General features: G+C 52.0%; 2 protein-coding genes, 2 long non-coding RNA genes and 1 pseudogene across 10 annotated transcripts in view; 2 read left to right on the top strand and 3 right to left on the bottom strand.

Moving 5' to 3' along the window:
- Nucleotides 1-27,980, top strand: part of LOC122870279 — a 234,146-nt pseudogene that overhangs the window by 183,045 nt on the left and 23,121 nt on the right.
- Nucleotides 227-11,178, bottom strand: hmgb2b (high mobility group box 2b). Of its 2 annotated transcripts, XM_044184430.1 has the most exons (6): nt 8,737-8,905; nt 6,479-6,637; nt 4,513-4,673; nt 3,887-4,061; nt 1,650-2,716; nt 227-1,055 (listed from the first exon to the last, which is right to left on the bottom strand). In XM_044184430.1, the coding sequence occupies exons 2-5, from the start codon at nt 6,626-6,628 to the stop codon at nt 2,591-2,593; spliced, it is 612 nt and encodes a 203-aa protein (XP_044040365.1). In that variant the 5' UTR covers nt 6,629-6,637; nt 8,737-8,905; the 3' UTR covers nt 227-1,055; nt 1,650-2,590. The 2 variants fall into 2 exon arrangements, with proteins under 2 accessions (XP_044040365.1, XP_044040364.1); XM_044184429.1 differs by lacking the exons at nt 227-1,055; nt 1,650-2,716; nt 3,887-4,061; nt 6,479-6,637 and having other exon boundaries at nt 4,587-4,673; nt 8,737-11,178.
- On the bottom strand, nt 6,644-8,730 carry LOC122870352. The gene is made up of 3 exons (XR_006376558.1): nt 7,135-8,730; nt 7,057-7,099; nt 6,644-6,859 (listed from the first exon to the last, which is right to left on the bottom strand). It is a non-coding gene; the product is annotated as an uncharacterized LOC122870352 (long non-coding RNA).
- The window catches only part of ctc1 (CTS telomere maintenance complex component 1), a 22,269-nt gene continuing 9,883 nt past the window's right edge, over nt 15,595-27,980 (top strand). For 2 of the 6 annotated variants that reach the window (XR_006376497.1, XR_006376496.1), the window contains exons 1-12: nt 15,595-16,117; nt 18,428-18,527; nt 19,191-19,293; nt 19,382-19,601; nt 21,560-21,798; nt 23,042-23,171; nt 24,600-24,905; nt 25,000-25,122; nt 25,358-25,587; nt 26,416-26,566; nt 27,160-27,374; nt 27,781-27,944. Coding sequence is in view for 4 of the 6 variants with exons in the window: in XM_044183805.1 (XP_044039740.1) it covers nt 16,052-16,117; nt 18,428-18,527; nt 19,191-19,293; nt 19,382-19,601; nt 21,560-21,798; nt 23,042-23,171; nt 24,600-24,905; nt 25,000-25,122; nt 25,358-25,587; nt 26,416-26,566; nt 27,160-27,374; nt 27,781-27,944 (2,047 nt within the window). In the remaining 2 variants the exon portion in view is untranslated. The remainder of the gene's footprint in view (nt 16,118-18,427; nt 18,528-19,190; nt 19,294-19,381; nt 19,602-21,559; nt 21,799-23,041; nt 23,172-24,599; nt 24,906-24,999; nt 25,123-25,357; nt 25,588-26,415; nt 26,567-27,159; nt 27,375-27,780; nt 27,945-27,980) is intronic. The other 4 variants (XM_044183805.1, XM_044183804.1, XM_044183806.1 and 1 more) reach the window with 4 other exon arrangements.
- Nucleotides 26,846-27,980, bottom strand: part of LOC122870363 — a 23,137-nt gene continuing 22,002 nt past the window's right edge. Inside the window, exon 3 of the long non-coding RNA XR_006376569.1 lies at nt 26,846-26,858. This is a non-coding gene — a long non-coding RNA (uncharacterized LOC122870363). The remainder of the gene's footprint in view (nt 26,859-27,980) is intronic.

Raw genomic sequence — 27,980 nt, 5'->3', positions numbered from 1 at the left:
CAGCAGGTGGATCCAGAAACAGTCCCACAGTCCAGAAGCATCCGTCAGTCCTGAATCCAGTTCGATGCCGGGCTCGGGAACAGCGGACGTCCGGCGCTGCGGCTTCGGGCGGACTCGGACAAGTCTCCGGTTATTCCTAACGGCAGCTGCGGCGTCTCGTGCGGAAACGTTAGCGAGGAAGAGGAAGGCCGGCGGCGGCAGAAGAAGAAGGACACACAGGCGGAGGTTTTCCCTCAGGTGGCGTTTTATTATAAAAGTTGACGTTTCTACTCTGACAGTGAACAAGAAACAGAAAAAAGTCCAATAAACCTCCAGTAAGAAAATAAAAAACAACATGAAGAAGAAGAGCAGGAGGAGGGGGCGGGGTTTCCATGGTAACACACAGGGGCGGTGCTGGGGAGGGGAGGGGAGGGTGCAGGGGTAACCATGGTAACAGTGAGGGGGGTTACTTTACTGTCCTCTGGTGTCGGACAGTTTAACATCTGATGACCTCCAACACACACACACACACGCACACACACACACACTGTGTGTGTGTTTCAGAGCGACCCGTCTGTCTGTCTCTCTGTCTGTCTGCCCGTCTGTCTGCCCGTCTGTCTGCCCGTCTGTCTGTCTCTCTCTGCCGTTGGATAAATGAACTCCCGTGTGGTCACGTGACCTGGTTCCGGTCTGCTAAACAGGCTGAATGGAGACCTGAACCCGGATCAGCAGCTGTCCCCCTTTGAACCGGGACCACACCAGTACTGAACTGCATCAGCCAGTTCAACACGCGCAGCTCACGGCTCAGTCAGCGCTCTGACGTCGCCGGGCCGCAGCCGTTCTCATCATCGATCCATCTGCCGATACCTTTCAGCTAATCAATACGTCGGGTCACGTGACTCGGCAGCCATCGGAACCTGAGAACCGCAGCAAACCTTCACCGAGAAGAACAACCGCCGAGTTCTGGCGTCTCACTGAAACGACTCTTCAGGTTCCACAAAACTTCAATCATTGATCGACTGAACACGAGTTTCTGCTGAATCATGGACGAACCCCACTGACCTCTGACAGCTGACCTCTGACAGCTGACCCGTGACCCCTGACAGCTGACCTCTGACCCGTGACCTCTGACAGCTGACCTGCGACCCCTGACCTCTGACAGCTCTGACCCCTGACCTCTGACAGCTGACCCGTGACCCCTGACAGCTGACCTCTGACAGCTGACCCGCGACCCTGACAGCTGACCCGTGACCCCTGACCTCTGACAGCTCTGACCCCTGACCTCTGACAGCTGACCCGTGACCCCTGACAGCTGACCCCTGACAGCTGACCTGTGACAGCTGACCTCTGACAGCTGACCCGTGACCCCTGACAGCTGACCCGTGACCCCTGACCTCTGACAGCTCTGACCCCTGACCTCTGACAGCTGACCCGTGACCCCTGACAGCTGACCCCTGACAGCTGACCTGTGACAGCTGACCTCTGACAGCTGACCCGTGACCCCTGACAGCTGACCTCTGACAGCTGACCCCTGACCTGTGACAGCTGACCTCTGACACCTCTGACAGCTGACCCGTGACCCCTGACAGCTGACCCGTGACCCTGACCTCTGACAGCTCTGACCCCTGACCTCTGACAGCTGACCCGTGACTGACAGCTGACCTCCTGACAGCTGACCTGTGACAGCTGACCTCTGACAGCTGACTGACCCTGACAGCTGACCTCTGACAGCTGACCTCTGACCCGTGACAGCTGACCTCTGACTCGTGACCTGTGACCATGGACGTATAATAAGACCTGGATCTGGCGCCGCCGCTCAGCCTCGCTCGCAGTGAAAACCCCCCCGCGGCCCAAAAAGCCTTTTCCCCGCCGTTATCAAAGAGACGCCAGAGAAACAGGAAGACCAGGTGACTTCCTGTTTCCTGTCGTGACCTTTCGACAACTCGAATATTTCCGACCTCCTGTTAGAAAACGTACAAAGGAACGCCACTCGGCGCTCCGACTCGTGAAGAAGCAGCCGCTGACGTCACAATGGCGGCGCCACGGGAAAGGCCCCGTCAGTATTTAACTAAAGTAATGCAAACCGACACATCGTGACACCTGTTCTGCAGGTAAACGTTAAAAATGCCACAAAATGTTGTGGCGAATGCGCCAGACGCCATCTTTGGGTCCGGCCTCCAGTTCTAACGATTCCTCCACGCCTCTGACCTTTAACCTCTGACCTCACCTGTGTGGCTGAAGTTAGTTTCGTCCTGTAAACAGCTGCGAGGACGTAAAGCCTGCCTGATCTGCGGTCCACGGGACAGACGTTACACCTGAACTACAGGTGATCTGTCCCGGGGGGACGACACCTGCACAGCCAGGTGAGGTCTTCTGAACGCACCTGTGACACTCCTGACCTCAGACACGTTTTCTCTCAGCTGTCACATCGCATGTCTGTCCTTTACTTTGTCTCTGTCACCTGCTGTGAAGCTCCGCCCCCCGCCTCGTCCTGTCCAATCAGCTGTCACCCTCACCTTCAACGCCGTCTGACCTCTGAAACACACACACCTACCTGTCTCTCTCTCTAACACACTCAGTCTCTCTCTCATCCAGCGGCAGCGCCTCCTCTCTACTCGTCGTCGTCGTCATCCTCGTCTTCATCCTCTCCTTCATCATCCTCCTCTTCCTCTCCTCCCTGAGCCGAAGAGCCGGGGTTCCTGGCATACGTGCCGCCGCCGCGGTACGCCACCATGTCCTGTCAGACAGACAGGAAACAGTTTATTACACGGCCAACAGTCTATCTGTCCACCTGTCTGTCTGTCTACCTGTCTGTCCACCTGTCTGTCTGTCTGTCCGTCTACCTGTCTCTCCACACCTGTCTGTCTACCTGTCTCTCCACCTGTCTGTCTCTCTACCTGTCTCTCCACCTGTCTGTCCACCTGTCTCTCTACACCTGTCTGTCCACCTGTCTCTCTACACCTGTCTGTCTACCTGTCTCTCCACCTGTCTGTCTCTCTACCTGTCTCTCCACCTGTCTCTCTACACCTGTCTGTCCACCTGTCTCTCTACACCTGTCTGTCCACCTGTCTCTCTACACCTGTCTGTCTACCTGTCTCTCCACCTGTCTGTCTCTCTACCTGTCTCTCCACCTGTCTGTCCACCTGTCTGTCTGTCTACCTGTCTGTCCACCTGTCTGTCTGTCTGTCCGTCTACCTGTCTCTCCACACCTGTCTGTCTACCTGTCTCTCCACCTGTCTGTCTCTCTACCTGTCTCTCCACCTGTCTGTCCACCTGTCTCTCTACACCTGTCTGTCCACCTGTCTCTCTACACCTGTCTGTCTACCTGTCTCTCCACCTGTCTGTCTCTCTACCTGTCTCTCCACCTGTCTCTCTACACCTGTCTGTCCACCTGTCTCTCTACACCTGTCTGTCCACCTGTCTCTCTACACCTGTCTGTCTACCTGTCTCTCCACCTGTCTGTCTCTCTACCTGTCTCTCCACCTGTCTGTCCACCTGTCTCTCTACACCTGTCTGTCCACCTGTCTCTCTACACCTGTCTCTCTACCTGTCTCTCCACCTGTCTGTCCACACCTGTCTGTCTACACCTGTCTGTCTACCTGTCTCTCCACCTGTCTGTCTGTCTCTCTACCTGTCTCTCCACCTGTTGGAAACACTGCGCTTGGTTTAGGCGAGGGCGACAGGAAGTCCTCTCTGCCGTTAGCGCGAGCTTCCCAGCGCAGCGTCCGGTCAGAGCTACGCAGCTAAATACGAGTTAAATAACAGTTAAACTTGTCCAGTTGTTTGATAAACTGCTGATTAATTAGCTTCCGACAGGATCCGAACTGCTATTTTTAATTCTCAAATCTGATTTTGGTGATTTTCCTAAAGACTCTTTGGCGGGCGCCACGTCGCCCCTGTGCCTCACCCGGTCGTATTTCTCTCGTAGCTTCTGGGCCTTCTCCTCGTACGGCAGCTTCTCGGACTGGGACAGTTTGCTCCACATCTCCCCCAGCTTCTTGGCACAGTCTCCTATAGACAGACCGGGATACTGCTGCTTCACACTGGGACGGTACTCGCTGCAGAACACGAAGAACGCAGACCTGCACGGATTACGGGGACAGACAGACAGACAGAGCAGACAGACAGGTGAAGGCAGACAGACAGACAGACAGGTCAGTGTGTCTGTAAAACGTCACAATGTAAAGAAAGCATCATAAATAATAAATAATCTGCTGAAACAGACGTTCAGTTCACCTCCAGAGGAAACCAGAGCAGCTGCTGGTGAGGTCACGCTGGAACCACTGAGATCCAGTGTGACCAGGAAAACAACGCCTCAGTCACTGAACTGAACTCAGCAGAGACCAGGACCACGACCTGGAACCAGTTCATCTCCAGGTTACTAAGGAGTTCGTTAACCTCCATATTAATAAACTAGAGGAAGAATCCCAGCAGCAGCACAGAGCTGGAGCCGGGTTAACCTGGTCCTGATACTGGTCCCAGACCAGGAGTGTGAAGCTGAAGGTGCTGTGTGTGCTGGTTGGACTGTCCCACGGGCTCTTTTGCTGCGGACTTACGGCGTTGGGGTCTTTCCTCTTGCGGCCCCTCTTCCCGAAGCCCTTGGGTGGGATGTAGTCTCTCATCTCCCTGTTGTAACGCACCTTGTCGGCCTTCGCCATGTCCTCGAAACACTTCTTATCACTGGCAGACAGACCCTGAAATCACAACACGGCGTCAGCGCACGACCTCGGACTGCTCTGAGGTCGTTAGTGGCGTCTCCCAGACTGGTCTGTCAAACCCAGTAAACCCAGTAAACCCAGTAAAACCTGCGGTGGGACTGTTTTCTGCCTGCCCGCTCGTGCCGTTTCATCGCTGCACCTTCACATTAACAGATGGTCTTTTATTAAACTACACGTTCGTCATTTCCTGCCACCATCTTTGTTTGGGTCAGGAAACGGCAGGTGCAACGTGTGGTGGCCCAGGAGGACGGAGGTCTTTGATGATCCAGCAGGATCGTCTCTCTTCATGTTGCGTATCAGCTGATGCCTGGGCGCCCTCTGCTGACAGCGACTGTTATAGAATAATCCTAATATCGTTTAACAATAATGATGATGATGATGATGATGATACGCCTTACGATGAAGGAGCGCCTTTTATTGGCTCCGAGCGCTGGAACGTGTACAACGTTCAACATGTATTTTAAATATACAGTGAAATATTAAAGACGACCCCCTTCTGTTTCTCTGCCTGTATGTGTTGACGTCCTTCGCCACACGCGGCGGTGCGTCAGCAGCTGCGAGCGGAGGAGGCCGGTTGTTAACGCCGCCGCCGATCGAACGACGTCAGCGCCAACAGGCGCCTTACGAGCTTTTACTAAACAACGGCATCAGAGCAGAGCCAGTTAATCCACCGCTGGCGTCGTTCTCTGAATGAATAAAAACTAAAACCGTCGCTGGCGGCTGAGATATGAAATGCGTCTGTAGAAGAAATACCGAACATCCGGAAAACGTCCTGAGGTCTGCTGACAGTTAGTTACTATAGTAACTACAGTTATAGTTATTCACCATGGTTATGATCAATAAGCCGTTTCTCACATTATAGCGGATCAATGCGGAGGGTTCGAGTACACGTCACCTGTGTGCAGAAACACTGTAACTCTTCGTGTTGCCGCCTCGCCGCCTGTGAAAGACGCCGAACAGGTGTGATGTCAGCCGGTCGCTTAGCAACGCTGATTGTTACTGTTGTGGTTTACATGAAGCAGAGAAAGTCTCTCACACTCAGTTACTACCTTTACACTGAAACACTGCCTGTCTGTCTGTCTACCTGTCTGTCTGACTGTCTGTCTGCCTCTCTCTCCACCTGCATGCCTGTCTCTCTCTCCACCTGCCTGCCTGTCTCTCTCTCCACCTGCCTGTCTCTCTCTCTCTCCACCTGCCTGTCTCTCTCTCCACCTGTCCACCTGCCTACTTGTCTCTCCACCTGTCTCTCTCTCCACCTGTCTCTCCACCTGTCTCTCTCTCTCCACCTGCCTGCCTGCCTGTCTCTCTCTCCACCTGCCTGCCTGCCTGTCTCTCTCTCCACCTGCCTGTCTCTCTCTCTCTCCACCTGCCTGCCTGTCTACCTGTCCACCTGCCTGCCTGTCTCTCCACCTGTCTCTCTCTCCACCTGCCTGCCCACCTGTCTCTCTCTCCACCTGTCCGTCTCTCCACCTGTCCACCTGTCTCTCTCTCCACCTGTCCACCTGTCTCTCCACCTGTCTCTCTCTCTCCACCTGCCTGTCTCTCCCTCTCTCCACCTGCCTGTCTCTCTCTCTCTCCACCTGCCTGCCTGTCTACCTGTCCACCTGCCTGCCTGTCTCTCCACCTGTCTCTCTCTCCACCTGTCCGCCTGCCTGTCTCTCTCTCCACCTGCCTGTCTGCCTACCTGTCTCTCCACCTGTCTCTCTCTCCACCTGTCCACCTGTCTCTCTCTCCACCTGTCTACCTGTCTCTCCACCTGTCTCTCCACCTGTCTCTCCTACCTTCCATCTCTCGGAGCATTTCTTGGAGAACTCTGCGAAGTTGACCGACTGCTCCGGGTGCTTCTTCCGGTGTTCCTCTCTACACGTCTGGACGAAGAAGGCGTACGCCGACGTCTTCCCCTTCGGCTTGTTGACGTCTTTACGCATCATACTGGCGGCCTGACAGACGAGAGGCAGAGGAAGACAGGTGCGGACAGAAAGGAGAAACGCGTCACTTCGGATTTAACTGGTCATTCAGTTGATCTGCAACTCTGAGATCAATTAATATGAGATCAATTAATATTTTCATCTCATTGTTCTACACTGAACACACCTGGAATAAATATACACCTGGAATAAATATACACCTGGAATAAACATACACCTGGAATAAATATACACCTGGAATAAATATACACAATATACACCTGGAATAAATATACACCTGGAATAAACATACACCTGGAATAAACACACACCTGGAATAAACACACACCTGGAATAAATATACACAATATACACCTGGAATAAATATATACCTGGAATAAATATACACTTGGAATAAACATACACAATATACACCTGGAATAAATATACACAATATACACCTGGAATAAATATACACCTGGAATAAATATACACCTGGAATAAACATACACAATATACACTAACTACACCTGGAATAAACATACACAATATACACTGAACACACCTGGAATAAATATACACCTGGAATAATTATATACAATATACACAATCAATGATTGACGGCTGATCAATGAGTCACCCCAAAGGAAAGTAAATGTACATTTGTTTGGAGCGAAGTGATTTTCGTGTCCATCTCAGTCGAGGGACGTCTGCTAACGTCTCGTCTCGTCAGACACACTCAGATCTAATAAAACAACAGTTTAGGCTGCAACTAACGGACATTTTCATTATTATTTCTGTTAATTGATTAATCCTTTGATCTACACAATGTGATCGATGTCCGTCCCGGTCTGAGTCTGAGGTGTTGTGGCCAGAAACCCAAACTGTGCTCGGGCTGTGATCACACAGCAGGAGCTGCTGCAGGAACATCTGACAGAATATGGACGCAAAGCGAGATCGTGGATGGATGATTGTGTTTAATACACGGCTGAACACAGAAACATCCTGTCACAACATTTTTAATCATCACAACAGAGTCAAATCTTTATTAGGTGAAACCCACAACACCGACAGGTAACAGAAGGCTGTAAATACATTTGGGTGGATGACCCTTTAACCTGTGTGTTCAGTTCATAATCACAATTTAACCTTGTAAAATGCTTAAATGTGTTTTATTAAAAATCATAGTTGACCGTGGAGGCATGAGCTCTGTCCGTGTTTGGTTAGGAAGAGCTCCTGCAATCATCAGTAAAACATAAATAACGGTGCAACCGCTGATTGGGAATAACAAAGAGAACAAAGTGGGGATCCATTTTCTCAGCCGGGGCGCTGGGAGGCCCGCCGACCCGGGCTGGACCCTCTTTCGGTCCGCTGCCGTGCTGGGACATCCCGCCGGAGCCCGGCTCCTGCAGTCCGCCCGTGGCTGCAGGTTTATGAGCCGTAGAGATGAACGAAAACTAGAGCTAGCCGCGTCTTCCGTGGCGGTCTGCTGCCTGCTGCAGTTAGCCTAGCCGTGCTAACAGGCTAGCTCCCGCAGAACAATGGGCCACCATTTGCTTCCCGCCCTCTGCGGAGCTAGCCGCCCCATCCCCCTCCGCTAGCGCCAGGCTAGCGGGTTAGCATGTAAAGAAAAGACATTTAAGCACAGACACGTTAGAAACCACAGCGCGCGGCTGTTAATACGCGGAGTCTGTCTCTTAACCAGGCGCCGCTTTATACCAAGCGGGCGTGTTTGCAATGGAAATATGGTGTCGGTGCAACAGCTACGCATTTTCAACGAAGGGCTCCGTCTATGCTCTGGAGTGGTCAGCGTTGTATAGATGGGACAAGGCTATTTCCTGACATTCATACTCTATAATGGGCGTTTCGTGTTTACAACAACACGTCTTGAACAGCCCCCCGTGCGCACACACAGAATGGCACAGAAATGTGAACAAATCTCACCGCCGCCACATTCTGCCGTTACAGCGGCCATTTTATGCCTCTTTTCCAGCCTCATTCACGGACCTTTTATTGGAGGATTCTGCACGTCAGAAAAAAGCCACCCGGCAAATCAAAGCCAGCTCGTTTTCAGGGAAATGAAAGAAAAGTAACCCGAGTCCGGCAGTAAGAGGGTGCGCTGAGGTACTCACTCGTCAGGAGGGCCGGCTGCAGGCTGAAGCAGACGGATCGGTGCTCGGGTTTTTTGGATTCACGGCTTCTTGTTGTTGTTTGGGGGCTGAAGCAGCGACTGGAGTCGTTGGTTCACTTTCAAACTGGGTCGAGCTCGAGCCCGGTACCGCCCCCCAGCAACGCCCCCGTTGGTCATTCCTATTCAGAGGGCGGGGACACGGCCGGCCAACCTGGGCGGAGCTCGTCTGAATACTCGTCGGTGATTGGCTGACGGGACCGCAAGTCAAAGCTCGTTGCTACACAGCTCCGCCTGCCCAGCAACGCCAGCAGGGCGGGAATTCTACACTTACAACAGGGTGGAGCTAGTTTGTATTCCTGCGTCTGATTGGTCAGAGCCGGTGTATGTCAAATCAACCAGCCAATCCGTGAAGAGGTGGAGGAGGGGCGACAGAAAGCAGCACTGCCGGGGATGAAGAAGATGGAGACTGTATAATACATTTTTTGGTTGTATTTATGAGCATAGTGGTATAAAACTGTATTATTACGATGAGGATGCGGGGGATATGAATAAAGAGAGTTAGTGCATAACGATAAACATAGTAAGAGAAAATAGAAAAGATTAAATAAATTCAAGAAGTATAAATATAAAATAGAAATGTATGTTAAATAAATCTGTTTTTAGCATGAAAGAGCTGAACAGTTTACAAGGAATGGGCAACAATTCACAGTATGAAGTGTGAGGAGTAAGGAATATGTGCGATGTACGGAGATAACAGATGTGCATTAACGTAACGTGTGGTCTATGGGAGGTACGAGAGTCGGGGGTCCCGGGCCGGGCTGATGAGGCCGGCTGAGAGGTTTTGGTCCTGATGGAGCGCCGCCTCCTGCCGAGGGCGTCTGAAACAGCTTGTGTCCAGGGCGGGAGGGGCCGGCCACCATCTGTCCTGCTCGCCTCACGCCCCAGGGTCCGGGAGGCGTAGTCCCGTGGCTCGCCTCAGGGTCCGGGAGGCGTAGTCCCGTGGCTCGACTCAGGGTCCGGGAGGCGTAGTCCCGTGGCTCGCCTCAGGGTCCGGGAGGCGTAGTCCCGTGGCTCGCCCCAGGGTCCGGGAGGCGTAGTCCCGTGGCTCGCCTCAGGGTCCTGGAGGCGTAGTCCCGTGGCACGCCTCGGGGTCCGGGAGGCGTAGTCCCGTGGCTCGCCTCAGGGTCCGGGAGGCGTAGTCCCCTGGCACGCCTCGGGGTCCGGGAGCCGTAGTCCCGTGGCTCGACTCGGGGTCCGGGAGGCGTAGTCCCGTGGCTCGACTCGGGGTCCTGGAGGCGTAGTCCCGTGGCTCGACTCGGGGTCCGGGAGGCGTAGTCCCGTGGCTCGACTCGGGGTCCTGGAGGCGTAGTCCCGTGGCTCGCCTCAGGGTCCGGGAGGCGTAGTCCCCTGGCACGCCTCAGGGTCCGGGAGCCGTAGTCCCGTGGCTCGACTCGGGGTCCGGGAGGCGTAGTCCAGTGGCTCGACTCGGGGTCCTGGAGGCGTAGTCCCGTGGCACGCCTCAGGGTCCTGGAGGTGTAGTCCTGTGGTCCTTGGTTTTTTGGGGACGGGGGCGATGGCGGAGGCATGTGAGGCGTTAAAGATGTCTGCCAACACCGGAGACAGCTGTAAATACCACATTCAGCCAGATGATTGTATGTTTTTGGGTCTTCGTGAGTAACCAGCGGTGCGGCCATGTTCCTGTTGTGCCCCTGCTGTCAGAAAGCCCTCGAACCTGAAGCTGTTTACTGACGGACGCTGCTCTGAAGAAGACTGCAGTGACCCCGTCCTGTCCTCATCAACGCAACGACGGTAGCAAGAAGTTACTAATATCGTTACTGTGTACGAAAATAGAAAATAATGCAAAGTTACATAAATATAAACAGAAAAGCTTTATTTATATTTAATAGCTTGAATAAAATCATGAATAAAAACTGAGCAAGCAGAGGCGTCGTCGTCTTTCAGATTAGGAAACATGATAACGGGTCAGAGTACTTCTCGGAGAGCGTTACGGGGGAAGCTGTACGACGCCGGGGTCATTTCCACCTTCCCGTCCTGTAAAAGCAAAAAGAACTCACGAGAGCGCCGCGTCCTCTTCTTTCCCTGGCAGCAGGGTGCTTCCATACGAACGCCGCTGGTCGACCCGCAGGTTGTTTGTAGTATAATGGTGGCAGGTCGAAGCAGAAGAAGATGAAGAGGAAGAAGAAGATGAAGAAGAGGAGGAGAGGAAGAAGAAGAGGAAGAGGAAGAAGAAGATGAAGAAGCTCCAGCTGCTTTAAAAACCTTGTTCATTTAGATAATGGGACAGAACATTTACACTCGGAGAATATATATATATATTTATACTGACCCCGAAATACTTCATCCCAGATGAAGACTGTTCAGGACACCGAAACTTTACTCTGAGGAGGAGGAGGAGGAGCAGGAGGAAGAGGAGGAGGAAGAGGAGGAGGAAGAAGAGGAAGAGGAAAATAAGAGGAAGAGGAGGAAGAGGAGGAGAAGAGGAGGAGGAGGAAGAAGAGAAGAAGAGGAGGAAGAAGAGAAGAAAAGGAGGAAGAAGAGGAAGAGGAAAATAAGAGGAAGAGGAGGAAGAGGAGGAGAAAGAAGAGGAGGAGGAAGAGGAGGAGGAGGAGGAGGAGAGAGAAGAGGAGGAGGAAGAAGAAGAAAAGGAGGAAGAAGAGGAAGAGGAAAATAAGAGGAAGAGGAGGAGAAGAGGAAGAAGAAGAGGAAGAGGAAAAATAAGAGGAAGAGGAGGAAGAGGAGGAGAAGAGGAAGAAGAAGAGGAAGAGGAGAAAGAGGAGGAGAAGAGGAAGAAGAGGAAGAAAAAGAGGAAGAGGAGGAAGAAGATGAGGAAGAGGAGAAAGAGGAGGAGAAGAGGAAGAAGAGGAAAATAAGAGGAAGAGAAGAGGAAGAAGAGGAAGAAAAAGAGGAAGAGGAGGAAGAAGATGAGGAAGAGGAGAAAGAGGAGGAGAAGAGGAAGAAGAGGAAAATAAGAGGAAGAGAAGGAGAAGAGGAAGAAAAAGAGGAAGAGGAGGAAGAAGATGAGGAAGAGGAGAAAGAGGAGGAGGAGAGGAAGAAGAGGAAAATAAGAGGAAGAGGAGGAAGAGAAGGAGAAGAGGAGAAAGAGGAGGAGGAAGAAGAAGAGGAAGAGGAGGAAGAAGAGAAGAAGAGGAGGAGAAGAGGAGGAAGAGGAAGAAAAAGAGGAAGAGGAGGAGAAGAGGAAGAAGAAGAGGAGGAGAAGAGAAAAATAAGAGGAAGAGGAGGAAGAGAAGGAGAAGAGGAAGAAGAAGAGGAAGAGGAGGAAGAAGAGAAGAAGAGGAGGAGAAGAGGAGGAAGAGGAAGAAAAGAGGAGGAGAAGAGGAGGAGAAGAAGAGGAAAATAAGAGGAAGAGGAGGAAGAGAAGGAGAAGAGGAAGAAGAGGAAGAAGAAAAGGAAGAGGAGAAAGAGGAGGAGGAAGAAGAGAAGAAAGAGAGGAGGAGAAGAGGAAGAGGAGGAGAAGAGGAAGAAGAGGAAGAAGAAGAGGAGGAGGAGGAAGAGGAGGAGAAGAGGAAGAAGAGGAGAAGAAGATGACGAAGAGGAGGAGGAGAGGAGAAGATGATGAGGAAGAGGAGAAGATGACGAAGAGGAGGAGAGGAGGAGAAGAGGAAGAGGAGAAGATGATGAGGAAGAGGAGGAGGTGTCTGTAAACCTGCCAGTAAGATGATGAAGAGGAGGAAGAGGAGGAGAGGAGGAAGAGGAGGAGAAGATGATGAAGAGGAGAAGATGATGAAGAGGAAGAGGAGAAGATGATGAAGATGATGAAGAGGAGGAAGAGGAGAAGGTGTCTGTAAAGCTGCCGGAGCTTTCTTCATCATTGGAGGAGTTAATCAGTAACACGTGTATCAATATTATCGGAGAGTTTCGGCTGGAAGTGATTGATACGACGAAGATCCTCCAGATGCAAAGTGATTGAAGCAGCTTCAGTAACTCAGAGTCGGTGTATTGATTATGATCTATTACGAGCTGAATCAATGATCCAAGCTGGAAGGCCAGTTACTGCAGCGTGGACGACACATTATTACATTATCAATAACATTATATTATCAATAACATTATATTATCAATAATATTACATTATCTTGTCTGTCTGTCTGCCTGTCTGTCTCTCTGTCTGTCTGTCTGTCTGCCTGTCTGTCTCTCTGCCTGCCTGTCTGCCTGCCTGTCTGTCTGCCTGTCTGTCTCTCTGCCTGCCTGTCTGTCTGCCTGTCTGTCTCTCTGCCTGCCTGTCTGTCTGTCTGCCTGTCTGTCTCTCTGCCTGCCTGTCTGTCTGTCTGTCTGTCTGTCTGTCTGTCTGTCTCTCTGCCTGCCTGCCTGTCTGTCTGTCTGTCTCTCTGCCTGCCTGTCTGTCTGCCTGTCTGTCTGTCTGTCTGTCTGTCTGCCTGTCTCTCTGCCTGTCTGTCTCTCTGCCTGCCTGTCTGTCTCTCTGCCTGCCTGTCTGTCTCTCTGCCTGTCTGTCTGTCTGTCTGTCTGTCTCTCTGCCTGTCTGTCTGTCTGTCTCTCTGTCTGTCTGTCTCTCTGCCTGTCTGTCTGTCTGCCTGGCTGTCTGTCTACCTGTCTCTCTGCCTGTCTGTCTGTCTGCCTGCCTGTCTCTCTCTCTGCCTGTCTGTTTGTCTGTCTGTCTGTCTCTCTGCCTGTCTGTCTCTCTGCCTGCCTGTCTGTCTCTCTGTCTGTCTGTCTGTCTGTCTGTCTGCCTGTCTGTCTCTCTGCCTGTCTGTCTCTCTGCCTGCCTGTCTGTCTCTCTGTCTGTCTGTCTGTCTGCCTGTCTGTCTCTCTGCCTGCCTGTCTGTCTGTCTGTCTGTCTGTCTGTCTGTCTGTCTCTCTGCCTGCCTGCCTGTCTGTCTGTCTGTCTGTCTGCCTGTCTGTCTGTCTGCCTGTCTGTCTCTCTGCCTGCCTGTCTGTCTGTCTGTCTGTCTGCCTGTCTCTCTGCCTGTCTGTCTCTCTGCCTGCCTGTCTGTCTCTCTGCCTGCCTGTCTGTCTCTCTGCCTGCCTGTCTGTCTCTCTGCCTGTCTGTCTGTCTGTCTGTCTGTCTCTCTGCCTGTCTGTCTGTCTGTCTCTCTGTCTGTCTGTCTCTCTGCCTGTCTGTCTGTCTGCCTGGCTGTCTGTCTACCTGTCTCTCTGCCTGTCTGTCTGTCTGCCTGCCTGTCTCTCTCTCTGCCTGTCTGTTTGTCTGTCTGTCTGTCTCTCTGTCTGTCTGTCTGTCTGTCTGTCTGCCTGTCTGTCTCTCTGCCTGTCTGTCTCTCTGCCTGCCTGTCTGTCTCTCTGTCTGTCTGTCTGTCTGTCTGTCTGTCTGTCTCTCTGCCTGCCTGTCTGTCTGTCTGTCTGTCTGTCTGCCTGTCTGTCTCTCTGCCTGCCTGTCTGTCTGTCTGTCTGTCTGCCTGTCTCTCTGCCTGTCTGTCTCTCTGCCTGTCTGTCTCTCTGCCTGCCTGTCTGTCTCTCTGCCTGCCTGTCTGTCTCTCTGCCTGCCTGTCTGTCTGTCTGTCTGTCTCTCTGCCTGTCTGTCTGTCTGTCTCTCTGTCTGTCTGTCTCTCTGCCTGTCTGTCTGTCTGCCTGGCTGTCTGTCTACCTGTCTCTCTGCCTGTCTGTCTGTCTGCCTGCCTGTCTCTCTCTCTGCCTGTCTGTCTGTCTGTCTGTCTGTCTGTCTCTCTGCCTGCCTGTCTGTCTGTCTCTCTGCCTGCCTGTCTGTCTGTCTGTCTGTCTGCCTGCCTGTCTGTCTGTCTGTCTCTCTCTCTGCCTGTCTGTCTGTCTGTCTGTCTGTCTCTCTGCCTGTCTGTCTGTCTGTCTGTCTCTCTGCCTGCCTGTCTGTCTGCCTGTCTGCCTGCCTGTCTGTCTGTCTGTCTCTCTGCCTGCCTGTCTGTCTGTCTGTCTGTCTGTCTGTCTGTCTGCCTGTGGAGGATTACTTCTCTATTAATAACATTACATTATCAATAATATTACATTATCAATAATATTATATTATCAATAACATTATATTATTAATAATATTATATTATCAATAATATTACATTATTAATAACATTACATTATCAATAATATTACATTATCAATAACATTACATTATCAATAACATTATATTATTAATAATATTACATTATCAATAACATTATATTATTAATAATATTATATTATCAATAACATTATATTATTAATAACATTATATTATCAATAACATCACAGGAGATGGAGCTTTGTGTGAGTGTGTGTTGTTGTCTGTGTGCGTCGTGTGTAAAGTTCAGTAATGTGACCCGGGACCTCCGGGTGAAGTTTTACCATCAGAGTCACCACGACGCATTTTCTTCGTCAGCCATCAAAGGACATCGGCAGGACGTTCTACTGGAACTATTGAGATATATTAGATTTATATATATATATATATATATATATTATATACAGGAAGGAGCAGGAAGTGAGGAACAGGAAGTGAGGAACAGGAAGTGGCGAACAGGAAGTGAGGAACGGGAAGTGGCGAACGGGAAGGTGGTTGTACATCAGTCACAGAGAAGTCGTGTGAGAGGAGAAACGGGAGGACAGACAGGCAGGCAGGTGTGTCTGCAGCCACGTGTTGATCCATGTTGACGTGATCCTCGACAGGTGTACCTGCTTCATGTTGTCCTGTTTTACACTCTGTGCTGTTTGACTGAGACCAGAACGTGGACCGGATCCTAGTTTCCTCCCGTTTCTCCCCTCACACGACTTCTCTGTGACTGATGTACAACCACCTTCCCGTTCGCCACTTCCTGTTCGCCACTTCCTGTTCCTCACTTCCTGTTCGCCACTCCCTGTTCGCCACTTCCTGTTTCTGTTTCGAAGCTTTATTTCATGTTTTATTCACGACGTGTCGTCTTTAAAGCGTCTCTGAACCCTGAGACTCTGAAACTACAGCTTTCACTTCTGGTCACATGTTCGAGCTGAAATACCTGAAGAACTGAAGCTGTCATTAAAATCAATGATTTAATAAAGAAAACAGATTTGCTGTGCAGGACTGGACGCTGAGCCTGAAGGAAACAAAGGCTGGATTTCTGTTCAGGAGAGAAGAGTTACCTGCCGGGCAGCAGACTCAGGTGTGTCCCGGTCCACAGTCCGGGCCAGGTGGCGGCGGTAATGCACCATCACCGCCATTAAACCTCACGAAGAAGAAGCAGCAGTAGAAGAAGAAGAAGAAGAAGACTGCTGTGAGCCTCTCCGGGCACCGTAGTTCAACAGGAAGTAGTGTTTGAAGGCTGTTTGCGGGAGCGGTGTGTTTACAGAGACTACCAGCCGTCAGTGATCCGGTTCAGCGGTTGATGTGGACCGCGGACATGGATTCCCTGCAGCTGTTCCTGGACCAGTTCAAAGCCAGCGGGGAAGCCGTCAGTAAAGCCCTTCCTCTTCAGTTTGTAGCCGACACTCCCTTTAGAAAAATGCTAATTTAATGTTGTTTAGCTGCTGAGCGGCCAGAGACCCTCGGCAGAAGCAGACCAAAGGCTGGTCCAGGTTTTCATGTTTGCTGCTGGACTCGGCTCACATGTGGTCCACCGAGCACCACGCGGCGCAGTCATTCAGCTAAACTTATAAAGTGATGAGCGTGACAAATGGCCGTTTCAGAAGTTTTATTTTTTTTTAACCAGTAAGATGCCACTTTATTGCACCCTGTGGGGCAACTGGGTTGTTAAAGAAAAGCAGTTTGGAGTTAATTACAAGAAGCAAACAGTTAAATAAGCTTTTAAAATGGCTCTTTACACTCAGCGATACCTGAGCAAAGTTTTAAAAGTTCCGTTTTTATTAATTAGAGTTCTGAACGCCAGATCAGCTGTATGACGAATTTACCTGAAGACCCCACGGGTTAGGAAACTATTGCCCGTTATGTCCTTTCTTTTTATTTTTCTTTTTTTTCTTTATTTATTTTTATTAATATTTATTTTAAAAACCATACAGGCTTATTAAACATTCAATATTTCAAAGAAGAGCAGGTCGAACAATTGAACAGAAGTGAAACCAAGAACAGAGAAAGCTTAATTACAGAGTCTCAGGGTTCAAACAGCTGCCAGATGATCACAGACACTCAAAGACTCTTTTAGAGATGACACATCGTGAATAAAAACATTAAATAAAGGCTTGATATTGCCAAATTTACATTTGTGAATGAAAAAAATTGCCATAACAATCATGCTATTAATGGTTAAATCTTTTGATTTGTCCTCCAGTGAAACGCCAAATTTAACATCACTGTAATCGAAAGATCGGACACCCAAGTTGTTTTGAGCCCAAAAACAGAAACCGTCCCATAATATCTCTGAATAAACACGAAGAGAAGCTCGTCTGTTTCAATGTTCGCTAAACAAAAAGTACAAACATTGTCTTCAATATTAAACTTTGAATGTAAAGATTCTCTGCAGGATAAACATTATTTAACAGTTTGAAGCGAAGCTCTTTAGCTTTGTGGGACAGGAAGTTTTAAACAGCTGAGCTGTTTTATATTCTGACCGCTGAAACTCTTCATAATATTTCATCTTCTTAAAGGAAAACATTCATTGGATAAAACGGATCTGAAGAACTTGTTGTTACAGTTTTTGTCTAAAAAGGAAAAGTTTTGAACAGTTAAAGGAAACAGTCGGGGAGCAGAGAGTTCATCCAGAAACCTTTAACAGAACCAATCACAGCTGTGGGATCGCACTGATGACTCGTGCAAACTGTTGATTAGAACAAATAACATTAGATTTGTGAATGAAGTCTGAATAGTTCAGTGAATTATGTCGTCCAGTAAAACCAGCATCGCACCCTGATCAGCCCGGCGTCAGGTAGCGTCAGGTAGCGTCAGGTAGCTTCAGGTAGCGTCAGGTAGCGTCAGGTAGCGTCAGGTAGCGTCAGGTAGCTTCAGGTAGCTTCATGTAGCGTCAGGTAGCTTCAGGTAGCGTCAGGTAGCGTCAGGTAGCTTCAGGTAGCTTCATAGCTGGCGTCCAGGTAGCTTCAGGTAGCGTCCAGGTGGCGTCGTCAGGTAGCTTCATGTAGCTTCATGTAGCGTCAGGTAGCTTCAGGTAGCGTCAGGTAGCTTCAGGTAGCTTCAGGTAGCGTCAGGTAGCTTCATGTAGCGTCAGGTAGCTTCAGGTAGCGTCAGGTAGCGTCAGGTAGCTTCATGTAGCTTCATGTAGCGTCAGGTAGCTTCAGGTAGCGTCAGGTAGCTTCAGGTAGCTTCAGGTAGCGTCAGGTGGCGTCAGGTAGCTTCCGGGTAGCGTCAGGTAGGCGTCAGGTAGCTTCAGGTAGCTTCATGTGGCGTCGGGTAGCTTCAGGTGGCGTCAGGTAGGCGTCAGGTAGCTTCATGTGGCGTCAGGTAGCTTCAGGTGGCGTCCAGGTAGCGTCAGGTAGCTTCAGGTAGCTTCTTCGGTAGCGTCAGGTAGCTTCATGTAGCGTCAGGTAGCTTCAGGTGGCGTCAGGTGGCGTGTAGCTTCGGGTAGCGTCGGGTGGCGTCAGGTAGCTTCAGGTAGCTTCATGTAGCGTCAGGTAGCTTCAGGTAGCGTCGGGTAGCTTCAGGTAGCGTCGGGTAGCGTCAGGTAGCTTCAGGTAGCTTCAGTAGCGTCAGGTAGCTTCAGGTAGCTTCAGGTAGCGTCAGGTAGCGTCAGGTGTTCCTGCTGAGAGTGAAGTATGGCGGCGCAGCTAGCTTTAAACTGACTGTTGCTCTGCAGGAGTCCGTCTGGTTGCAGCGCACCTTCCGCTTCGTCACGCGACACCTCTGTCCGCTGCTCTCTGGCCCCGCCCCTCCGGCTGCTGACGACATGCTGACAGGTCAGTCAGCCAATCAGCTTCTAGAGTGATTCAGCTTCATTCTGCCTGTTTATTAGCTTTGTATCAGGGGCCCCTCATGAGCCCAGGGGCCTCTCATGAGCCCAGGGGTCCCTCATGAGCCCAGGGGCCTCTCATGAGCCCAGGGGCCCCTCATGAGCCCAGGGGCCTCTCATGAGCCCAGGGGCCCTTCATGAGCCCAGGGGTCCCTCATGTGTCCAGGGGCCTCTCATGAGTCCAGGGTCCCTCATGTGTCCAGGGGCCTCTCATGAGCCCAGGGGCCCCTCATGAGCCCAGGGGCCCCTCATGAGCCCAGGGGCCCTTCATGTGCTCAGGGGCTCCTCATGAGCCCAGGGGCCCCTCATGTGTCCACAGCAGTAAGAGTAACATGTTTAGTTTTTTCTCTGATGACAGCTTCAGTTCTTCAGGTATTTCAGCTCGAACATGTGACCAGAAGTGAAAGCTGTAGTTTCAGAGTCTCAGGGTTCAGAGACGCTTTAAAGACGACACGTCGTGAATAAAACATGAAATAAAGCTTCGGCGCTGCTGATTGAACTTTAAGCGAAAGATGTTTTGATGAATAGAAACAGAAACAGAATATCTGTGAATGAACGAGAGAGAAGCTGCTTCAGAGTCGCTGTGTTGACCCTGTTCTCCGTCTCTCAGGTGTTTCAGGTGCAGGTGTGTGTTCCCATCAGCTGAGTGTGTGTGTGGTGAAGAAGATCCAGGAGCACATGTCTGTCACACACACCTTACCTGTCAGCTACAGGTACGGCCGCAGATCATTATTATTATCAGTATCATTAATCATTATTATCATGTGACCTCTGACCTCTGACCTCTGACGCCGTCTCCAGGCCGGTGTCCATGTCGGAGCTGCTCTCCCGGCAGCGCCTGGCCTGCGTCAGTAACCTGTCCTGGAGCACCAATCAGCAGCGAGCCTGGGCGAAGGAGGCGGAGCTTACTCTGCCGGGCCACCGGGCTCTGCCGCGGGTCAACCTGCTGCTGATTGGCTGCCTGAGAGAGGGGGGCGGAGAGTGGAGGCTGACGGACGCCAGCGGCAGCGTCAGGTGTGAGGTGAGTCTGTGGTGCGTTCAGGGTCCGCGGTTATAACGGTTAATGATAACGTGGTGCGACAGGTCGAAGTCAACAGGAAGTTAATGCGGTGAGTCTGTGGTGCGTTCAGGGTCCGCGTCGGTTATAACGAGACAGGAAGTTAGTGAGGTGAGTCTGTGGTGCGTTCAGGGTCCGAGTCGGTTAATAACGAGACAGGAAGTTAATGCGGTGAGTCTGTGGTGCGTTCAGGGTCCGCGTCGGTTATAACGAGACAGGAAGTCAATGCGGTGAGTCTGTGGTGCGTTCAGGGTCCGCGTCGGTTAATAACGAGACATGAAGTTAATAACGTCTGTGACATGAAGTTAATGCGGTGAGTCTGTGGTGCGCTCTGTGGGTCCGCGTCGGTTATAACGAGACAGGAAGTCAATGCGTGAGTCTGTGGTGAGTCTGTGGTGCGTTCAGGGTCCGTCGGTTATAACGAGACAGGAAGTCAATGCGGTGAGTCGTTCAGGGTCCGCGTCGGTTAATAACGAGACATGAAGCTGGTGAGTCTGTGGTGCGTTCAGGGTCGCGTTAATAAGGAAGTCAATGAGACATGAAGTTAATGCGGTGAGTCTGTGGTGCGTTCAGGGTCCGCGTCAGTTTATAAGGAGACAGGAAGTTAATGCGGTGAGTCTGTGGTGCGTTCAGGGTCCGCGTCAGTTTATAAGGAGACAGGAAGTTAATGCGGTGAGTCTGTGGTGCGTTCAGGGTCCACGTCAGTTTATAAGGAGACAGGAAGTTAATGCGGTGAGTCTGTGGTGCGTTCAGGGTCCACGTCAGTTTATAAGGAGACAGGAAGTTAATGCGGTGAGTCTGTGGTGCGTTCAGGGTCCGCGTCGGTTATAACGAGACAGGAAGTTAATGCGGTGAGTCTGTGGTGCGTTCAGGGTCCGAGTCGGTTAATAACGAGACAGGAAGTTAATGGGTGAGTCTGTGGTGCGTTCAGGGTCCGGGCTCCCGGCCGGCCTCTGGTCTTAGTGAACAGAAGGTCGTTGGAGCTTTTATACATTCTGTCACAGACGTTTGTTTATCTCCGTCACAGCGTTCCTCGAACGCGTCCGTCTGAAGCGGCTCTGCTGCTTCAGGGTCTGAGTCAGACCTGATCCTGCTGCTCTCGGATGCTGTTGAGGTCCCTCGGTCCCGCAGTGGCCCCCGATCCTGACAGGAGAAGCCTGAAATGTGTCGGAGGGCCAAACCAACGATAACTTGAACTTAATTCTGCTCAACGTTATATATTTGAATAGCTGAGAATCGGAAGAATAAAACTTCTGTACATATTAATTATATTTATTATATTTATTATATTATATTATTTATTATTTACTGGATCAGTGCAGTTTATTTTTAACTTGTTAGTCTCTCTTAATGACTTGTAGTGAGACTAATCCGGTCTGTCGTGGTCTGATCGAGGACTCTGAGACCTGGATGAGAGTCTGAGGCCTGAGAGTGCCTGCTCAGGTGTGGAAAGGTGTGAGACTGACCTGAGGTGGTCTGGCACCAGTTCCTGGTTTGGGCGAGAGAGCGACGTCCTCAGCCCGCCTCGTCACAGCGGCCAGCGTTCTCAAAGGCGCCCTCTTTCTCCGCAGCGCATCAGAGTCCAGTAAGCACTGCTTATAGTGGCCGGTTCAAACTGCGTACCGGGAACTCGCTCCAACAGACAGTGTCTGTAAAGGAGTACCTGGCGGTCCACGTCTTGTTCGTTGTCAGCTTTCTGCCTGTCTGCCTGTCTGCCTGCCTGTCTTCCAGATCGCCGCGTGCTGCTCGTTAACATCATTACAGTTTCGGCCATGTTGTTTCGGTGAGTTAGGTATCATTTTTGGTGCATCCCTGGAATCTATGATTGGCGTCACGCGGCCGGACGGGGACGTACAGAGGGCCGGATGGGGCCCAGGTCTGAACACCTGTCTGTGTGCTCCCACCTGTCTGTCTCTCTCCAGTGCCTGTCTCCCTCCCCTCTGTGGCTGAATCGTCCCGTCTTCCTCCCTCACTGGAACTACATCCCCCACGATGCCCCGGGGCAGGACCGGGACGAGGCCGGAGGCCACGTGGAGCTGATTGGCTCTCCTGTTCTGCTGTGTGCCGGCCCTGAGCGGGGATTGGCTGCTGGTCCCGGAGGAGGGGCGGAGCTTAGCAGAGCAGTCGGAGTCAGAGAGGCCGCTGGTTTACTGCACAACAGGTGGGTCACCTGACCTCTGACCTCTGACCTGTGAGGGCTGACTGTGGTTATGACGTCTGGAGCTACAGTAGCTGTCTCTGTGCCTGTCTCACTGTCTGCCTGTCTGTCTGTCTCTCTCTCTGTCTCTCTCTCTCTCTCTCTGCCTGTCTCTCTCTCTGTCTGTCTCTCTCTCTCTGCCTGTCTCTCTCTGCCTGTCTCTCTCTCTGTCTGTCACTCTCTCTCTCTGCCTGTCTCTCTCTCTCTGCCTGTCTCTCTCTCTCTCTCTCTGCCTGTCTCTCTCTCTGTCTGTCTCTCTCTCTCTCTGCCTGTCTCTCTCTCTCTCTCTCTGCCTGTCTCTCTCTCTGTCTGTCTCTCTCTCTCTCTGCCTGTCTCTCTCTCTGCCTGTCTCTCTCTCTCTGCCTGTCTCTCTGCCTGCCTGTCTCTCTGCCTGTCTCTCTGCCTGTCTCTCTCTCTGTCTGTCTCTCTGCCTGTCTCTCTCTCTGTCTGTCTCTCTGCCTGTCTCTCTGCCTGTCTGTCTGTCTCTCTCTCTCTCTGCCTGTCTGTCTCTCTCTCTCTCTGTCTCTCTCTCTCTCTGCCTGTCTCTCTCTCTCTGCCTGTCTCTCTCTCTCTGCCTGCCTGTCTCTCTGCCTGTCTCTCTGCCTGTCTCTCTCTCTCTGTCTGTCTCTCTGCCTGTCTCTCTCTCTGTCTGCCTGTCTCTCTCTCTCTGCCTGCCTGTCTCTCTGCCTGTCTCTCTCTCTCTGTCTGTCTGTCTGCCTGCCTGTCTCTCTCTCTCTCTGCCTGCCTCTCTGTCTGTCTGTCTGCCTGCCTGTCTCTCTCTCTCTGCCTGCCTCTCTCTCTGCCTGTCTCTCTCTCTCTCTGCCTGTCTCTCTCTCTGTCTGCCTGTCTCTCTCTCTCTGTCTGTCTCTCTGCCTGTCTCTCTCTCTCTCTGCCTGTCTCTCTCTCTCTCTGCCTGTCTCTCTCTCTCTGCCTGCCTGTCTCTCTGCCTGTCTCTCTGCCTGTCTCGCTCTCTCTCTGCCTGCCTCTCTCTCTGTCTGTCTGTCTGCCTGCCTGTCTCTCTCTCTGTCTCTCTCTCTCTCTGCCTGCCTCTCTCTCTGTCTGTCTGTCTGCCTGCCTGTCTCTCTCTCTGTCTCTCTCTCTCTCTCTGCCTGTCTCTCTCTCTCTCTGCCTGTCTTTCTCTCTGTCTGCCTGTCTCTCTCTCTGCCTGTCTCTCTCTCTCCTGTCTCTCTGCCTGTCTGTCTCTCAGGACTCGTGGACAGCGTGTCTCTGTCTGTGGTCAGGTGGGTTCAGTCTGCCCTCTGCTGGTTGTGGCAGGAACAACCTTCTTCTGCTTCTCGCTGACAGACGACTCTCACAGTCTACCTGTCCTCGTCAAGGTAGGAGATGATGTCACTTCCTGGTTGTGCTTCATGTTTTATTAACGTGCAGGTAACCTGAGAGAAACATGTGAGGAGAATTTAAACTGAAGAGAAAGTGTCCAATCAAACGGGAATAAATGATCGATCTGATGATTGATCTGTGATCAGCTGTTTGTCCTGATGATCAAATCATTCAGTTTGATCATCAGGACAAACAAGGTGACACAACCTGTCTCTCTCTCTGCCTGCCTGTCTGTCTCTCTGCCTGCCTGTCTCTCTGCCTGCCTGTCTCTCTCTCTCTGTCTGTCTCTCTGCCTGTCTGTCTGTCTCTCTGTCTGTCTCTCTGCCTGTCTCTCTCTCTCTGCCTGTCTGTCTCTCTGTCTCTCTGCCTGTCTCTCTGCCTGCCTGCCTGTCTGTCTCTCTGCCTGTCTCTCTCTCTCTCTCTGCCTGTCTCTCTCTCTCTGCCTGTCTGTCTCTCTGTCTCTCTGCCTGTCTCTCTGCCTGCCTGTCTGTCTGTCTCTCTGCCTGTCTCCTGTCTCTCTCTCTCCCTGTCTCTCTCTCTCTCTGCCTGCCTGTCTCTCTCTCTCTCTCTCTCCCTGTCTCTCTCTACCTGTCTCTCTGCCTGCCTTCCTGTCTCTCTCTCTGCCTGTCTCTCTCTCTGCCTGTCTCTCTCCCTGCCTGTCTGTCTCCCTGCCTGTCTCTCTCCCTGCCTGTCTCTCTCTGCCTGCCTGTCTCTCTGCCTGCCTGCCTGTCTCTCTCCCTGCCTGTCTCTCTCCCTGCCTGCCTGTCTCTCTCTCTGCCTGTCTCTCTCTCTGCCTGTCTCTCTCCCTGCCTGTCTGTCTCCCTGCCTGTCTCTCTCTCTGCCTGTCTCTCTCTGCCTGTCTCTCTGCCTGCCTGCCTGTCTGTCTCTCTGCCTGTCTCTCTCCCTGCCTGCCTGTCTGTCTCTCTGCCTGTCTCTCTCCCTGCCTGCCTGTCTCTCTCTCTGCCTGTCTGTCTCTCTGCCTGCCTGCCTGCCTGCCTGCCTGTCTGTCTCTCTGCCTGTCTGTCTCTCTGCCTGCCTGCCTGTCTGTCTCTCTGCCTGTCTGTCTCTCTTCCTGCCTGCCTGTCTCTCTCTCTCTCTCTCTCTCTCCTCTCTCTCTCTCTCTCTCGCCTGCCTGCCTGTCTGCCTCTGCCTCTGCCTGTCTGTCTCTCTGCCTGTCTCTCTCCCTGCCTGCCTGTCTGTCTCTCTGTCTGTCTGTCTCTCTGCCTGCCTGCCTGTCTCTCTCTCTCTCTCTCCCTGCCTGTCTCTCCCTGCCTGTCTGTCTGTCTGCCTGTCTCTCTCCCTGCCTGCCTGTCTGTCTCTCTGTCTGTCTGTCTCTCTGCCTGCCTGCCTGTCTCTCTCTCTCTCTCTCCCTGCCTGTCTCTCTCTCTGCCTGTCTCTCTCTCTGCCTGTCTGTCTCTCTGCAGGACAGCAGCAGGTTGTGGTGGACGCAGCGTGTGTGTGTCGGTCAGAGTGTGTGTGTGACGGCGCTGCGTGTGTGCGTGCTACGAGGCTGGAGAGGAAACAACATCCTGTGTGTGACCGACCGGTCTGAAATACAAACGAACTACACGCACACGCAGGAAGACACACACTCTGACTCGCAGTCGGACACGCCCCCACCGCCGATGATGTCACATGCTGACGGTGAGGACTGTGAGGAGGCGGAGCCTGAGCGAGACGTCATCCAATCAGCTGTCAGGATGAACCAGTCCAGAGTCATCAGTTACCAGGTAAAATGCAGAGAATACTGATCTCTGATTGGCTGTCAGAATGATACCTGTTGATGTTACCTGTGTGATAAGGCCCGCCCATCTCCTCTGATAGGGCACTGTGACTGAGGTGGTGAGTGAGGGGGCGGGGCTGTACGTGATTGACAGGAAGGTGGGCCTGTGTCTGGCCTATCAGCCGACTCTGAGGAGGAAACTGAGAGCAGGAGACTCTGTGGAGGTGAGTCACCGGGGGCGCTGATGCTGATCCTGCTGGTCCTGGGACAAGTGGTCCTGGAGCGAGATATACAGTGTGTGTGTGAATATATATTATAAATATATATATATATATATTCACATATATATATGTAGGTGACGAGGTACTATTAGACTGTTCTGATTGTGTTTGTGTCAGTGATTAATAATAAAGTTTTATTGAAGGGATAATAAAGTTTTATTGAATGCTCTCCCGGCAGCTCCACCACGTCCACTTCCTGTACCGACCCTGTCCCGACTTTCCTCCCAGCATGCTCTGCACCTGTCTGCGCTCCAGCCTCAGGGTCACCGCCTTCAGCAGGGTGGGGGGGTCATCACCTGACTCCAGCTGCCCCGGTGATGGAGCGTTACCACGGTTACTGCTGGAGACAAACATGGGCGTGTCCGAGTACCTGTGGACCTGTCACCTGAGCTCCCAGCTGTCACACAGGTGAGGAGTGTGTGTGGAGCAACACAACATGTAGACTAACAGGTGACTTCAAATAATACTGATCACGTACAAACCTGTCTCTCGCTCTCTCTGCCTGCCTGTCTGTCTGTCTGCCTGCCTGTCTTTCTGTCTGCCTGTCTGCCTGCCTGTCTGTCTGCCTGTCTGCCTGTCTGCCTGCCTGTTTTCCTGTCTCTCTGTCTGCCTGTCTCTCTCTCTGTCTGTCTGTCTCTCTGCCTGTCTGTCTGCCTGCCTGCCTGTCTGTCCGCCTGTCTGTCTGCCTGTCCGCCTGTCTGTCTGCCTGTCCACCTGTCTGTCTGTCTGCCTGTCTGTCTCTCTGCCTGTCTGTCTCTCTGTCTGCCTGCCTGCCTGCCTGCCTGTCTGTCTCTCTGCCTGTCTGTCTCTCTGCCTGCCCGCCTGTCTGCCTGTCTCTCTCTCTCTGTCTCTCTGCCTGCCCGCCTGTCTGCCTGTCTCTCTCTCTCTCTCTGTCTGCCTGCCTGTCTGTTTGTCTCTCTGTCTGCCTGCCTGTCTTCCTTTCTGTCTGTCTGCCTGTCTCTCTCTCTGTCTGCCTGTCTGTGTCTCTGTCTGCCTGCCTGCCTGTCTGTCTCTCTGTCTGCCTGCCTGCCTGCCTGTCTCTCTGCCTGCCTGTCTGCCTACCTGCCTGCCTGCCTGTCTGCCTACCTGCCTGCCTGTCTGCCTGTCTGTCTGCCTGTCTGCCTGTCTGCCTGCCTGTCTGCCTGTCTCTCTCTCTGCCTACCTGCCTGTCTGTCTGCCTGTCTGTCTGCCTGTCTGTCTGCCTTCCTGTCTGCCTGCCTGCCTGTCTGTCTGCAGTCTGGTTCCCAGTGTGTTGAAGCAGCAGTGTGTGTGTGTGTTGTCCTGGAAGCTGATGGAATTTGTGTGGAGACGAGGAAGAGGAGGAAGAGGAAGGAGGGATATCTACTCGGAGATGTTGGACGAGCCTCACACCTGTCCTCTCACACAGGTAGATACACAGTGTCTCTTTGTCTCTCAGTGTCTCTCTGTTTCTGTCTCTCTGCTGTGTCTCTGTGTCTCTGTCTCTGTGTCTCCGCAGTACAGTGTCTCAGTGTGTCTCTGTGTCTGTGTGTCTCTCTGTGTCTCTGTCTCTCAGTGTCTCAGTGTCTCTGTGTCTCAGTGTCTCTAAGGCCTCAGTGTCTCTGCAGTCTCTGTCTCTCAGTGTCTCTGTGTCTCTGCAGTACAGTGTCTCTGTGTCTCAGTGTCTCTCTGTGTCTCAGTGTCTCTGTGTCTCTGTGTCTCTGCAGTTTCTCAGTGTCTCTGTCTCTCAGCGTCTCTGTCTCTGTGTCTCCGCAGTACAGTCTCTGCTGTGTCTCTCAGTGTCTGTGTGTCTCTGCAGTACAGTGTCTCAGTGTCTCTGCTGTCTCTCTGTGTCTCTCAGTGTCTGTGTGTCTCTGCAGTACAGTGTCTCAGTGTCTCTGCTGTCTCTCAGTGTCTCTGCTGTCTCTCTGTGTCTCTCAGTGTCTGTGTGTCTCTGCAGTACAGTGTCTCAGTGTCTCTGCTGTCTCTCAGTGTCTCTGCTGTCTCTCTGTGTCTCCGCAGTACAGTGTTGACCCTGCAGTACATCAGTACATCAGTGTGTCAGAGCTCAGTCAGTCTCTACAGTCAGACTGCTGGTCTTCGGTCTCTCTGAGCTCTCTGCTGCCCCCTGGTGGATCCAGTCTGACCAGATCTCAGATCAACACAGAACTGGCCTGGTCCTGCAGGACTCTGACCTCTGACCCCCAGAACAACCCCCAGACTGGAGACAGACTCAGGTAAACTCAGATCTGAACGCAGGACAGCGTCTGCAGTCACAGCAACAACACTGCAGCAGAAGAAGACAAACAAGACAAGAGTCAGATCAGGTCAGATCCGGACCGGTCAGATCCGGACAGATCAGGTCAGATCCGGACCAGTCAGAACTGGACAGATCCGGACCTGTCAGATCCGGACCTGTCAGATCCGGACCTGTCAGATCCGGACCGGTCAGATCCGGCGGATGATGGTCGACAAGATGAACACAGAGGAGAAATATCTTCATCTGAACTGACGAATGTGTTGCATGTTATGAAGTAGTTACCTCATTATGGTTATTCACCGTGTTCACGATCAATACAGCACGTTACATACTCTGATTATAGATGATCAATAAGTCACTCTGCCCTCCGCGTGGTCTGACAGGCAGCGCCCCCTGCTGTTGGTCGGGGTGTTGGAGCTTCCGTCACCGACGCCTGAACACGCGCTGCAGCTGAGAGACGGGACGGGAGCCGTGGCCTGTGTCGTCACGGAAACCAGCGAGGAAGAGGAGGGAGGTCAGACGGCGGCCTTCAACACCGCCTGGATAGGTACAACACACACACACACACACACACACAGAGGTC

This window comes from Siniperca chuatsi, linkage group LG22 (assembly GCF_020085105.1).
Source record: "Siniperca chuatsi isolate FFG_IHB_CAS linkage group LG22, ASM2008510v1, whole genome shotgun sequence".
Lineage (NCBI taxonomy): Eukaryota > Metazoa > Chordata > Actinopteri > Centrarchiformes > Sinipercidae > Siniperca > Siniperca chuatsi.
The sequence above is the reverse complement of the archived record's forward strand: the minus strand, read 5'-3'. Positions and strand labels throughout refer to the sequence as shown.